The sequence below is a fragment of the Camelus ferus genome, chromosome 15 (assembly GCF_009834535.1).
Source record: "Camelus ferus isolate YT-003-E chromosome 15, BCGSAC_Cfer_1.0, whole genome shotgun sequence".
NCBI classification, from domain to species: domain Eukaryota; kingdom Metazoa; phylum Chordata; class Mammalia; order Artiodactyla; family Camelidae; genus Camelus; species Camelus ferus.
In genome coordinates this window covers 23,383,796-23,397,171 of record NC_045710.1, presented here as the reverse complement: position 1 = coordinate 23,397,171, position 13,376 = coordinate 23,383,796, and the positions used below count along the sequence as shown (strand labels likewise).

Below are 13,376 nucleotides of genomic sequence, written 5' to 3'. Positions count from 1 at the left end.
CAGTCTAAGTCCTTAAATCATGTGGGTCTCAGTGTCTCAGAGCCTTTGCCTGTTTAAATAGAAAGCGATCTCCTTTCTGCTTTCTCATGCAATATCTACACGATGTCTTACAGTTTGTCTTACCTTCACATGTACGCCCATCTGCAGAGATCGAGAAACCCTGTTCACAGACACAGTGGAAAGAACCGTCTGTGTTTAGACACTCTCCATGAGGACCACAGAGCCCGGGCTGTTCACATTCATTAATATCTGGAATGGAAAAGAGTTCCACATACTTGAAGAAAAACCTTTTTTGTTTTCCTATGATATCAGACACACAGGAAGCAAAACCTATTACAAGATAGATGGACATCTATCTGGGGGCCCCACTCCACAGTCTGTGCACACACCAGAGCCCAAGGCAAGCTGGACTGTCAGGAGGGAAACTCCCTAGGTTGGCTCACATGACACAGCCAACGCTCAACCATTCGCAGCCTAACGAAAAGCACTTGCATACGTTCCACCCAAAGGTACCCCATTTTCAGGCATATTGGAAGCTTGAGGGTCTCTAGTCAAATAAACAAATCCTCTGTGAAGTATTCTTTGGTGAGAATACTGTGTTTTCGTCCATCCTCTCCCATCAGCATGCGGACCACTCTCCTGTGGCCTACACAGCTTCTCATGTCCACGCCTACCCATCTCAAGGACACGCACTTCTTAAGAGCAAGGCTGCACACGTCTTACTGAGTGTTTAGCTCAAAAATGGCACTCCACCAATGTCTGAATATATAAATGAAATAAACGCCCATCTGTATTTCATTGAAAATGGATATAAGAAAAAGAAGGGCTTTTATACCAAGGAAGGTCCTCATTTTTGCACTGCTCTGTGATGATGCAATTAGTGCACGAAGGTCGAGTGCTTAGTGCAGTACCTAACACACAACCAAGAGGCAAAAAGCGGTAGCTCCTACTATTAGGACTCAAGAACAGGTCACGCTGCAGTTGTGCAGACCACCTCATACTCTGCCCGTCCTGAATGAAGAGTGATGGCGCTCTGCACAGCCAGGGTGATGACGCACTCCTTAACACCGATAATGCACGGAGTGCTTGGTGTGAGTGAGATGTTCTTCCAAACCAGCCCTACCCATGCTGGCTAGGAGCGCCCAACGTGGACAATGTCAGGAATCACGGACAACGGTTCACCTGTTCACACCGGTGCCGACATGCGCAGCTGCCCACGCGCTCCGCCATTTCACTCATCTGCGTCCCTCACCACCCTGACTGCTCCTTGAGGACAACTGCGTATTTTAACTCCGAGTCCCCAGCTCCTGGTACAGCACGTGAACAGTGTGTTACGAATGTCTGTCCGCCATAACATTTCATGAGTTAAGCAAGGTGAAAGTAGGATCAAATTTCACCTTTAACACTAGTCCTATAATTTCATGACTCTTAGATTTTATTGAAAATTGGTCTGTGAATAATGAATACTGGCAAGACTACACGACTGCTATATATCTGCATTCTTCCTGGAACATCAATGAGTTTCACAAGACTGGAAGATGTGGTCAGGAGTGAGTCAGCAGGAGTACCACGGTAACACTTCACAGTTGTGTTCATTCTCTACTAACCTGAACAGCGATTGGCTAAGTTAATTGGGGGCATAAACAGAATCACAGCTCCTCTTGGCAGCATCCGGGCAGTAGCCCAACTAAGGTGATTTTCCTATCTTTCTGAAGTCTCCTAGGCCCCCCCCCCCTTTATCTTTTGCTAAAGAGGTCCTCAAAACATCCTCTTAGAAGTCCATCTTCAATTCAGTGCAAATATTTACGGAAGCTTCCTATGAGAGGGCTGAACAGGCAGGAGCCCTCACCCTTATGAAGCTCACAGTGTAACAGGGAAGGCAGAAGCCAACGTGAGTAACTCTCAAGTGTAATGGGAATGCGGAAAAGGTACAGATGGCGAGACTCCCCAGTGACCTCCGGGACATGCTTAGCCACCAACCCTGCAGCTCTCCTCCTCCACAGAGTCACCCCCTTCCCCTGTACCCAGGACCTCCTGGGGCTCTTCTTTTTTGCCCTTTTGATCTCACTGTGTAACAGGAAATCTGGCAGGATCACTGATTCAGCCACCTCTGCATTAAAACTGAACTCTCTATCCTTCCATCTGCCATATAACTCAGACCAGTTGGCCTATCTACTGCTGAACCCAACGAAGAAACCAAGCAGGAATTACTCATTTTCTTAACAGTTCTTCCAGGCCTGTTACTGTCACTAATTTGAACATATTTCAAGGAGGAGCAATGAATCATTTTCTGCTTTACTATTTCTCAACATGATTCCACTCTGTGAAATCCTTCACTTCTTGTATAAAATCTCTAGCATCTTCTATGTTTGTTCCCTACCTACTGATGATACCTTAGATTGATCTTTTTTTTTTTTCCAACTCAGACCTTCTTTTACCCTTTAGCTCCATTCTTTCTTTCCAATCTGCTGCCTAGAGTTACCTCCACCTGGGCAAGAAGGTGCCACAAAGTTCCACCGGCCTGGTAATCAGGCCCAAGGTCAAGAGGCATCTTGCAGAGAGAGCCCTGGAGGTTACCCGAGCTCACCTCCTTGTTTTACCTATGCCTCCACGTGGCCCTTCAAAAGCTGTCAGACTTAGCAATGTCACCCAGGGAACGGTGGGCATAAAGTTCTTGCTTCAAGAGAAGTCACTGATTAACATAATTGTCTAAAAAGTTTGATGATAGGAACTGAAGACTGAATTCCCAGACTTTTTTCCAGGAAACCGCTAAGAAAGAACAACATGAATATCTGGAACCAGCGAAACATATGCATTCAATTTGGGTTGGACTTATTGAGGCATTTCTAAACTATGCTGCTAGTAACTCAGCTGAAAGCCAGACTGTATTTAAGTTGGGTTTCTTTCACGGATCTGAGATTCCACATAAATTCACAATCTGGCGTGTGTAAGTCAAAACGTGAAAACTGAGTGTGCTCTGCATCTCAGACATGTGCTGCCACATTCCTAAAGAGACTATTAACGTGGGATTTCCATGCTGTCTGTGTATCACCATTAATTTTGCTGGGGGAAGAGATTCTTACACTTCTAACTGAAAATGCCTTCCTGAATATGCAACTATCTTCAGACTGTTAGGTAAGATCTAAAGTCTACACCTATATGGAAATATAGAGAGACTAGTAGGCAAAGATCTTCAGTTCAAATCTCAGCTTAACTACTTTTTAGTGAGGGGCATGCTTGTTAACCTCTCTGAGCTTCAGCTACTTATGCAGAAAATGGATATACAGAAAGTTTCCTCTTGGGGAGAGGGTAGAGCTCAGTGGTAGAGGGTGTACCTAGCAGGCATGAGGTCCTGGGTTCAGTCCCCAGTACCTTCATTAAACAAACAAGCAAACAAATCTAATCCCCCCCAATACATTTAAAAAAAAAGTTTCCTCTTAAATTCTCTACAAATTAAATGAGGCAATACAGTAATTGGCACATAGAAGGTATTTACTTAAAGCTGTTGTTTTGATTGGTGCTGTGTTCTTATTAGCACCTGTGTCTGCTGTACAGTTAGTCCTCTCTTATCCACGGGGGATACATACTAAGACCTCTGCTGGATGCCTGAAACCTATATATATATTTTTTTCTGACATACACATATAATAAAGTTTAATTTATAAACTAGGCACAGAGATTAACAAGAATAATTAATAAAACAGATGCAAAAACCAGTCATGAAAGTTAGGTGAACGTGATTTCTCTCTTTTCAAATATCTTACTGCACAAATTTAATGCCTTTTTCATCTTAACAAACTTATCACACATTCTGGCCAGAACTTCTGCAGTCTGAGAGGCAACAGCAAAACTAGCATGAATTTCTTTTTCCTTCTTCACAATTTCATGGATAAAAGCTTTGTTCTCACCATAGATCTTAGCAATTTCAACATATGATTTTTTTCCCTTTCCCTATAAAGTGGAGAACTTTCACTTCCTCACTTTAAAAAAAAAAAGCATTTTTATGGCTTCTTTCTGGTATATCCAAATCACTAGCATCAGTACTCTTGGGCTCTGGAACCATTATTAGGTAAAATAAGGGTGACTTGAACACAGGCACTGCAATCCCTCAACAGCCGATCTGATAGCTGAAACGGCTAGTAAGTGACTGACGGGCAAGACACGCGGGACAGCGGGACGATTCACGTCCCAGGTGGGATGAAGCAGCATGACACGAGATTTCAGTCACACTACTCAGAACGTGCACAATTTAAAACTTATGAATTGTTTCTGGAATTTTCCATGTATTTTTGGACTGTGGCCAACCATGGGTAACCAAGTGCAGAAAGTGAAACCGCAGATAAGGAGACGGGGAACTGTTGTTTGGGGGGGTTAAACAGTAAGAGTACTTTGAAAAAATATAAAGTCCTGTCCCCTGTAATTTTGACCAAATTATTAATAAGCTTTTTAAGGAAGAGAAAAAGCTGGATATTGGATAAAAACAGGAATCAAGGCGGGGGGGTGGGGGAAGCAGATACAAACCAGCTATAGGATAAAATGAAACAGACCCAGGAAGGATATAAAAAAGCTAGAAAATAATTTAGAATCAAGTACCAAGGTTGGCTCATGAAGGGATCTCAGTTACCACAGAAGCATACCAAGCTAGGACACAGTTCCAAAATGCATGAGTCTCAGTCAACACGGTGCAGTCAGCTGAGAACTTTCGGTACTTGATGCAGACTCAAAAATATTATAATAATGCAAATTGGCATTATCTCATTTATATATAAAGTGGTAAAGCCGCAGACTGTCATCAGGAAGAAATGCAGAACTGAACAACTATGTAAATTATAACTTGAAAATGGAGAGAAAGGTACCTTGACATCCTTTTTTGTCATTTAGCTGGAATCCATCTGGACAAGTACAATCATAGGACCCTTCAGTATTAATGCAGTCTCCTCCCTGGCAAACACTATTGTCCTCCAAGCATTCGTTGATATCTGCAAGTCAATTGACAAAATTTAAAAGATGAAATAAACTATATTAAGAAAAACATTTTCCTTATCTTTATACACAAGACTCGCATAAACAAACATTATTGTAGAACTGTCATAACACATGATTTTAAATGGATGACCGCTTTTTAACTTTTAGCATTTTTAAAAAATGAAATATTTTGAAAGGATGTTCACTTTGAACAGTATATAAACTGAAGTTTTAACATCAAATGAAATTGATTGGAAGAGAAGTAAAAATTCTATAACAGTAATTTACTTGGTTAAGTTCTCAGTGATGATAGAGAAAGAAAACATTCTTTAAACGTATACTAAGAATATCCTGAGCATCAATTCATACAAGATCCTGTATTACAGATTACAGAAAATATTTTAAAGCATTTGGCATGGTACCTGCCTCCAAAGAAGAATGATTATTCAAAAAAAGCCAAATTATACAAATAGACACAAAAATAATGAGTTGCTCTATAAGTTCAAAATAATTTAGCATAAAAATTATCAAAAATGTATTTGCCAAAAGAATAGTACCAACTTCCGGTGTCACATGAATTTAAAGAAGAGACACCAGAGAGGTCAAATGTGGCTTTGTGCAACAGAAGGGATTTATCTGGAGTCTTGACAGTGGGGTAGAAAGTGGAGGCGGGGAGGTGGAGGCAGACAAAAGAAATCAGCAAAACCCAAAGTCACTTACACAGCAGAGATCACAAACAGGTTCTATGTTGCCTGGATTTTTTCATGTACATACTTGTGCAACTAAAAATGGTTTATGTCACCAATAATGGGCTTCGACTGTGAGCATGTAAGGCAATCAGTGACCCCCCCCACTTCACTGCATCAGCGTGAGGCAGATCTTTCCTGAGGGCTGTTTATCACTTCACTTACTCCTAGTCACAGCTCGTTACTCCCAACACACTCCATGAGTCCCAGTTCTGTTGCCTGTGTAGGATTCAAATGATTAGCACTGAAGAAACCTAAGGAACAAAACCTTTGTTTTTTTGTTTTTTAGCATTTGGCATGTTATGGCATTTCTTGCAAGTAATTATGACTGCTGTTAAATTACATGAGAAGTTCCAGAAAGATGTAAATTTGGAAACTGTTGCAGTCTTATTCTCCTGGCCGTCCAGCTGAAAATGTGGGCACACGGAATTAAATATTCCTCATAGGACCCAATCAACTAATTAACTGCCTTCTGTACCCTTCATGGGGCAGATAAAAGAGAAGCACCTTATAATTTCATCCTGTCAAAATAAAAGCTAATTATTATGATGTTCACCCATTGTTAAAGTGTTTCTGAATACTGATCCTAAAATGCAACACACACCCGATGTGGCTTCATCACAACTAAAATGAGTTACCACCTTTTCTTTAGTGTGCTTTCTCTGACTTCATTCAATTGTAATTTATACGCAACAAATGCATCTAACAGTCCAGTTCAATGAATTCTGACAAATGTAGACACATTCTGTGACCACTATCACAATCCGGCATTTCTGTATCAGTTTAGAGCTATGAGGATCCACTGCTGGAATCACTGCAAACACAATCATTTTTAAGGAATTAATGAAATACCTCCGCCAAGAATGTCATTCTGTAGCAACAAACATAAAGCTTGGTGATGTTTTCCTTTGACCCTTTTTCCAATCCAACCTTAAAATCTCCATTCCTATTAACCTAATGTCTTGGATGTTATAACTGTCATGAGAGTCAGTAAAGGGAACCAGCAGGCACAGTTAAGACAGAAAGTAGCACGGAGGACACTACACGCCTCCCGTGAAGCCTGAACATGCCAACAAATGCTTTATTCACTGGTGTATCAAGATTCCTAAAAGTGGAACCCAAGTTAATTGAGAATAGGTTTTTAGATATAAATTCTGTGAAAATAATTCTTATGCCCCAACCCTCTGCTAATTTCATGATTTTGAAGCAGTTGTGCCAAATGGGAATATTCTAGTCCACTATTTATGAATCTTTGCCATAAAATATGTACTAAAGGAATAATTTGGACCAACCACTATCAAAAGGGGGCGGGGGATAGGCATTTCCAGTGCTCCAAAAGGCACATTTGATCATTACCATTCTATGAAAAATCTCAATTAAAAAATGGGCAAGTAGAATCCTGAGGATATGAATTTCAGCAACAACCCTCTATTACCTAGACATGTGCCTCAGTAGAATGGAAACATGTCAGCTTTGCTCACCCTACTCCAGAACAATTTCTATTCATTTTCCAAAATCTAAGAGAAAGAATGCCATGTGAGGGGAAAAAAAAGAAGCATTTTAAAATTTTTATAAATAACTGCATAGATTTAAAAACTCACTGCATTGTGTTAAGGGTCTGACTTAGTTTGAAAAATTTTTTTGCAAGACTCCTATGTTCAAAAGCAAAAAAAGAGTAGGTTGAGTATTAAGAGAGAGACCACATCACCAACTGGGTGTGGTATGAAAGAAAGATTTCTGGGAGTTGGCCATCAGGCTTCAAGGAAAGCAACAGTTTTGGCCACCCCTCCACTGAGACTGCTCTGGCAGGCACCAATGACCCAGACTTTGCTAAATCCCACTGTCAATTTTTGGTCCTCATTCTTGCCTCGCAACCATGTTTGACACAGGTTCATCACTCCCTCCTCTTTGAAATACTCCCTTCTCTTGGATTCTGGTTTTCCTCCTTCACTTGCCAGTTTTTCTCAATCCCCTTTGCCTGTTCCCCACCAGCTCCTCACGTCTAAATGAGGGACAAGGACTCAGTCTTTGGACTTCTCCCTTCTAGCTACGTTCACTCCCTTGGTGATCCCATCCAATTTCAAGCCTTCAAACACTGTCTATATACATGCTGATGGCTCCCAGCCCAGAACTCACCCCTGAATTCCAAATGCATAGGTCCAACTGCCCTTTAGACAACTTCATTTGGATACTCACTGTAAGCACTAAAAACTTAAAATGCTGAAGTCGAACCCCTAATCTCCTCCACAAGTCTACAAATGGAATGCCCTTACCGGCAATACCCAAATGTCATCATCTGAGGCTAGCCTCTGCTTGCTTACTTATTTCAGATCACCACTCTCCCTCCCTCTCTCCGCACTTCCCAGGTATGCCTCTTTATTTCCTCCTTAACGTTTAAGGCCATTTAACAAACTATATAGCTTCTTACTCATCCTGCTTACTGTTATCTCCCTCACTAAAACGTAAGCTCCACAAGGGCAGGACTTTTTGTCTGTTTGGTTTATAGCTGTATATCCTGTACACAGAACAGTGCCGGGCACATCCATGACATTCAAATGTTCGTTGAACGAACGCATGAATGAAACAATGACTGATTCTGACTAGGAAAGAAATGTAAGAAGGTGAGAAATACTTGGACTTCTTCCCTTTTTTGCTGTGGTCTGCAAAGAAATGACCAACAGAGAAGGGCCACAGGAAGGCAGAGTGAATCAGGAATCTTTTTCTAAGGCTTTGCGAAGAAGCAGCATGGAGGAACCACAGCCAGGGGCTGGGGAAGGTGCCAAGACAGGCAAGGGAGCAGAGACTGTGCCTGGAGGGAGAAGAAGTCAGAGGCAGAGGCTTGGAAGGCTGAGAAGCCAAGGCCTCTAGTCACTAGGACAACTGACGCCACCACGCATCACAGACTAGTGGCTACTGAGCGTGCTGAAGAATTAGCACAATCCTCGGGCTTCGGACGCCACGAGAAGGCCAGCGGGACTGCAGGGTAACACTAAGAAAACAAGGTCTCTGCCAGAGTTGTTAGAGGAAAATTACGCATGTAAATAGCAAAGCCAACAAGAAAGGCAGCTGCGAGAGGCATGTGAACAGTCACAGCTCAGTTAATTACAGCTAAATACCACTGGGGGGGTGGGGGAAACAGTCCTAGTAGGGAATCAGCAGGCTGAAGCGCTCACAGAATTTGAAAGGGAGCTCTGAGTCAGCTGTATGGACTCCAGCCCTATTCACAACCTAGGACACCCGGGAAATTAGCCTTGACTTGAAGAGAGAAGGGTCTGATTATATACTTGAAAAGAAGCTTTCTCACAGAACATATATGTTAATCATGACAAGCAAGCTGGGTAAAAAGTTTTTGTTTGGCTTTTCATGCAATGGATGTTTTTAGAATAAGAATCTTGGACTTCTGGTGATAATGGTTACACATTAAAATGGCCAAAATAGCAGAACATGTCCTGTAATGACCATCCATTACCCAAGACTTAATCAACGGCCTGGTTACCCTCTTGGCTAGGCCAGAAATTAGGGCAGAAAACACGCTGGTGGTCAGTGTATATATATTTAAATGTGTGTATGTGTGTGTGTGTGTGTGTATTTTATTGAAGTATAGTCAGTTTGCAATGTGGTGTCAATTTCTGGTGTACAGCACAATGTTTTAGTCATACGTATACATACATATATTCCTTTTCACATTCTTTTTCATGATAGGTCACTACAAGGTATTGAGTATAGCTCCCTGTGCCATACAGTAGAAACTTGTTGTTTATCTATTTTATATATAGCAGTTAGCATCTGCAAATCTCGATCTCCCAATTTATGCCTTTGTAGGTTTCCACTGACTTCCCATGTGCCCTGTCACCTCTCCCATTTTGGAATGCTACTATGTTGAATCATTAACATTTATTCATACATTGTAGAGTTCCCCATCCCCAATTTTTAGACAATCAAATACTATTATTTTTGATTTAGCACTTATTTGACCATTTGCCTATTTTTCAGTAGGAATGTTGGATTACAACTTCTCACTGGTGTTATTAACCCTTTGAAGAACATTACTACCTTAGGATAAAATCCTAGAAGATGATTTGCTGATTCAAGGGTAATGTACGTTTAAAGGCCTCTGAATCTGCCCCAACCGCCCTCCAGGAGGGCTGTGACTGCTGGTGCCAAGCTCTCTGATCAGAAGAGAAGGATGCTATAAAGTACAGGGGGTCCTTCCCAACCAATGGCACTGACAAGTCAGAAAGAATCTGGGGCCACTGAAATGTGTGTCACAAAACCAGTCACTAAAACGTGCATTCATTTCTCACAAAAATGGGGTTCGGACCCTTGTGTAGACGCTAAATCGCCATGAGAAGCAAACTCTGCCATTTTCACATTTCTGGTTTCACAACTGACAGGGTCTAAATGCAGCACATCAGCAAATGAGTCAGAAAAACACACTGTTACCTGGGTGGAGAGTGAACCCAGAATCCACAAGCGACAGGAGGGCGGCAGGTGGGCTCAGCAGCCCTGCCCACCTCAGAGGGGTTCCGAGCCAAGGCAGGCTGTGAGAGTGGCTAACGACCCGCAATGCTACATACGTGGGATACCTTTCAGAAATATTTTATGCAAAAAGCTCAAAACTGAATTAAAGTCTGGCTCTGAAAACCTTTACAGTTATCTAGAAAATTAACTTGCCTTTACTCCTTTGGAAAATTGGGATGCTAAGCCCGCATCCGAATAGATGCTACGTGGTGGAACTCTACACCCAGAGAAACCACCTACAGCTGAGGAAAGTTAACCCAACTCTATTTCATTAGCTGGCATAATTCTTCTAAAAAAACTATTCTGAGAAGTACAAAGAAAACCTGGATTCTACACGTTTCTTCACAGTATTTGTGTGACCAAGGGGGAAATATCTTGCAGGGACTAAATGTCCTCAGCTGCAAAGACAAAAGTGTGGGTTCATTTGCAGCAACATGGATAGACCTGGAGATCGTCACTCTAAGTGAAGCCAGAAAGAGAAAAAAAAGCCACATGATATCACTTATATGTGGAACCTAAAACAAACAAACAAAAAGACACAAATGAACTTATTTTCAAAACAGAAACAGACACACAGACATTGAAAACAAACTTATGGTTACCAGGTGGGGGTGGTGGGGGTGGTGCAGAGGGATAAATTAAGAGTTCGAGATCTGCAGATACTAACTACTACATGTAAAACAGATAAACAAGTTTATACTGTATAGCACAGGGAACTATATTCAGTATCTTGTAGTAACCTATAATGAAAAAGAGTATGAAAAGGAATATATGTGTATACATGGATAACTGAAACATTGTGCTGTATACCAGAAATTGACACAACACTGCAAACTGACAATACTTCAATTAAAAAAAATTTTTTTTTTAAATGGGGAAAAAAAAGTATGGACTTGATGATGGAGGCCAGGATGATATCCAGATTTCCCTAATCCTGATTCTGGCATTTTATTCCCCTAATCATGATTCTGCAACTAAGAGCAATTCTCACCTTCACAATGGTCCCCAAGGGTAGATGCTCTGTAGCCCTGGTCACAAACACAGCGGAAGGAGCCCTCTGTGTTCCTGCACTGCCCATTGCTGCAGAGATGACGGTGCTGGCATTCATCAGTATCTGTGAACAAGAGAGTAAGAAGACACTTAGGAGTTGTGCTTTAAAAATGATTTTTAATCATTCATGTAGAGGAGGTCTATAAACTATGTGGTTTATAATTAACTGAGCATTTTCATTATGTGAATTAAACTGACCTCTATTAAAAGGTTATTCATTAATAGCCCAGTGGGAAAAATCTAGATGAACTTAAAATTTTAACCAGTGAGCTAAGAATCTGTACATATTAATTCCACTGGTCGTTGATAAGGGACAAATACTTGGCTGTACTCTGTAAACCTCAACGAAGCTTCCTGGAATTTCTTCTGCTGGTTCAACTATAACACTCTGAGCTTAAACGCACTGAAGACTGGGATAGCCTAAAGCAGGAGTCTGCGAGCTACAGCTCCCTGCCTATTATTGTAAGTAAAGTTTCACTGGAAAACAGCACCACATATTCAGATACTACCTGGGCCCTTCACAGGAGAAGGTGGCTGACCCCTGATCCAAAAGTGTCATGGCACAAATGTCTTGAATTCTTTTTCACTAATTTCCCCTTTAGACCCATAGCAATCAGGTTTCCATTCTCTCTCTGATTTTCTGAGCCCATCTAATGGCCCTTGCCTCCTCTCAGCCCATTTGATACCTGCCTCTGAGTCTCTCTTTCTTGATGCACATATCCTCAGCTTAGAGATTACCTGTCTGTAACCACTATCCTGAGCCCAGGCTCACTTACACGCCTGCATCACATCCACACATAAAAGGCACGGTAACGGTCTACACATATTCGATTATTCACTTTCATCAGTAAATTCTGAGTTTCCTGAGACAGGGACTATGTCTACCACACCCTTTATTACTCCTTAGATGACCCAGTGTTTTAACAATCAGCAGGCACACAATTCATGTTTGTTGATAGACTTTGCCCATCACATCTGAGTACCTGTATTTACTTCTGGTGATCTGATTCTGCAAGAGTTCCACAGGGACCCTACACCACTGCTCTGCCCCACTCTGCTCACAGCATCATTGTGACTGTCATGGCATTTAGCACCTAAAGCTGGTTTGCCCCTGTTGCCTCCTTGGTGGATGATTGTCGTGTGTCTGACTTATCTCTGAGAATGACATCGCAGCCTCTTCAGAAGAAAGGACTATGGGACTATGAAAATGATAGCCTTATTATTTTATGTGTGGACCTCTTCTCTGATTACACATTCACTTGTAAAGGTCAGGAGTCATAAACTAAAGCATAAAAACTCTGAGGGGGGACTTGTAGAATCTCAAAAAAACTGCTTAATTTCTCTGTGTATGTGAGTGTGTGTGTTCTGTCATTCTCCACCTTTAGATTATGTACTGTAATGACTTTCCGTGTTCCAGAAAGGGATAACCGAAGGTGGTCATGGTAACACTGGCAGATCCCTTTGTAGTACCATCATATTCTGTCTCTTTTAGAACATTACCTCAGGATGTAATGAGGTATCATTTTACTCATTAAATACTAAATTTTACATGTAGACATGGATATGATTTGTTTCCTCATAATAAAATAACTGACTGTGTACAGTCTATATTCTGTTCTTATATGACATTGAAATGACACTTCTTTTTAAGAACTCTGGACACTTGTGCTTGTCACAGGTGATACCACAGTATCTTCAAGCTCAGGGAGCATCTACTTTTTGGGAAGTGACGTACAGCTGCAGCCGACCCCCGAACAATGTGGGGGTAGGGGTACAACCACCAACAGTCAAAAACTCATGTGAGACTAGGCAGGCAGTCCTCAGTATCTGAAGTTCCACACCTAAGGATTCAACCAACCATGGATCATGTAGCAGTCTAGTTAAGTATTTACTGAAAAAAATCTGCATGTAGATGGACCAACACAGTTCAAACCTGTGTTGTTCAAGGGTCAACTGTAATTCTGTATAAAGTTCAATGAAAAAAAATTTTTTTTAAGTCTAAGGTCAACCCTAGAGGGGTCCAAAGTCCTCACTATTACCTGTAGAAGAGGGCATATTTCACAAACTTAACCCTTGAGTATAAGGGGATACTCC

At 41.5% G+C, this 13,376-nt stretch overlaps 1 protein-coding gene across 1 annotated transcript in view; it reads right to left on the bottom strand.

Moving 5' to 3' along the window:
- The window catches only part of LTBP1 (latent transforming growth factor beta binding protein 1), a 369,767-nt gene that overhangs the window by 66,192 nt on the left and 290,199 nt on the right, over positions 1 to 13,376 (bottom strand). Inside the window, 3 exon segments of the mRNA XM_032497326.1 lie at positions 124 to 249; positions 4,857 to 4,979; positions 11,224 to 11,346. Of these exon segments, the coding sequence (XP_032353217.1) occupies positions 124 to 249; positions 4,857 to 4,979; positions 11,224 to 11,346 (372 nt within the window).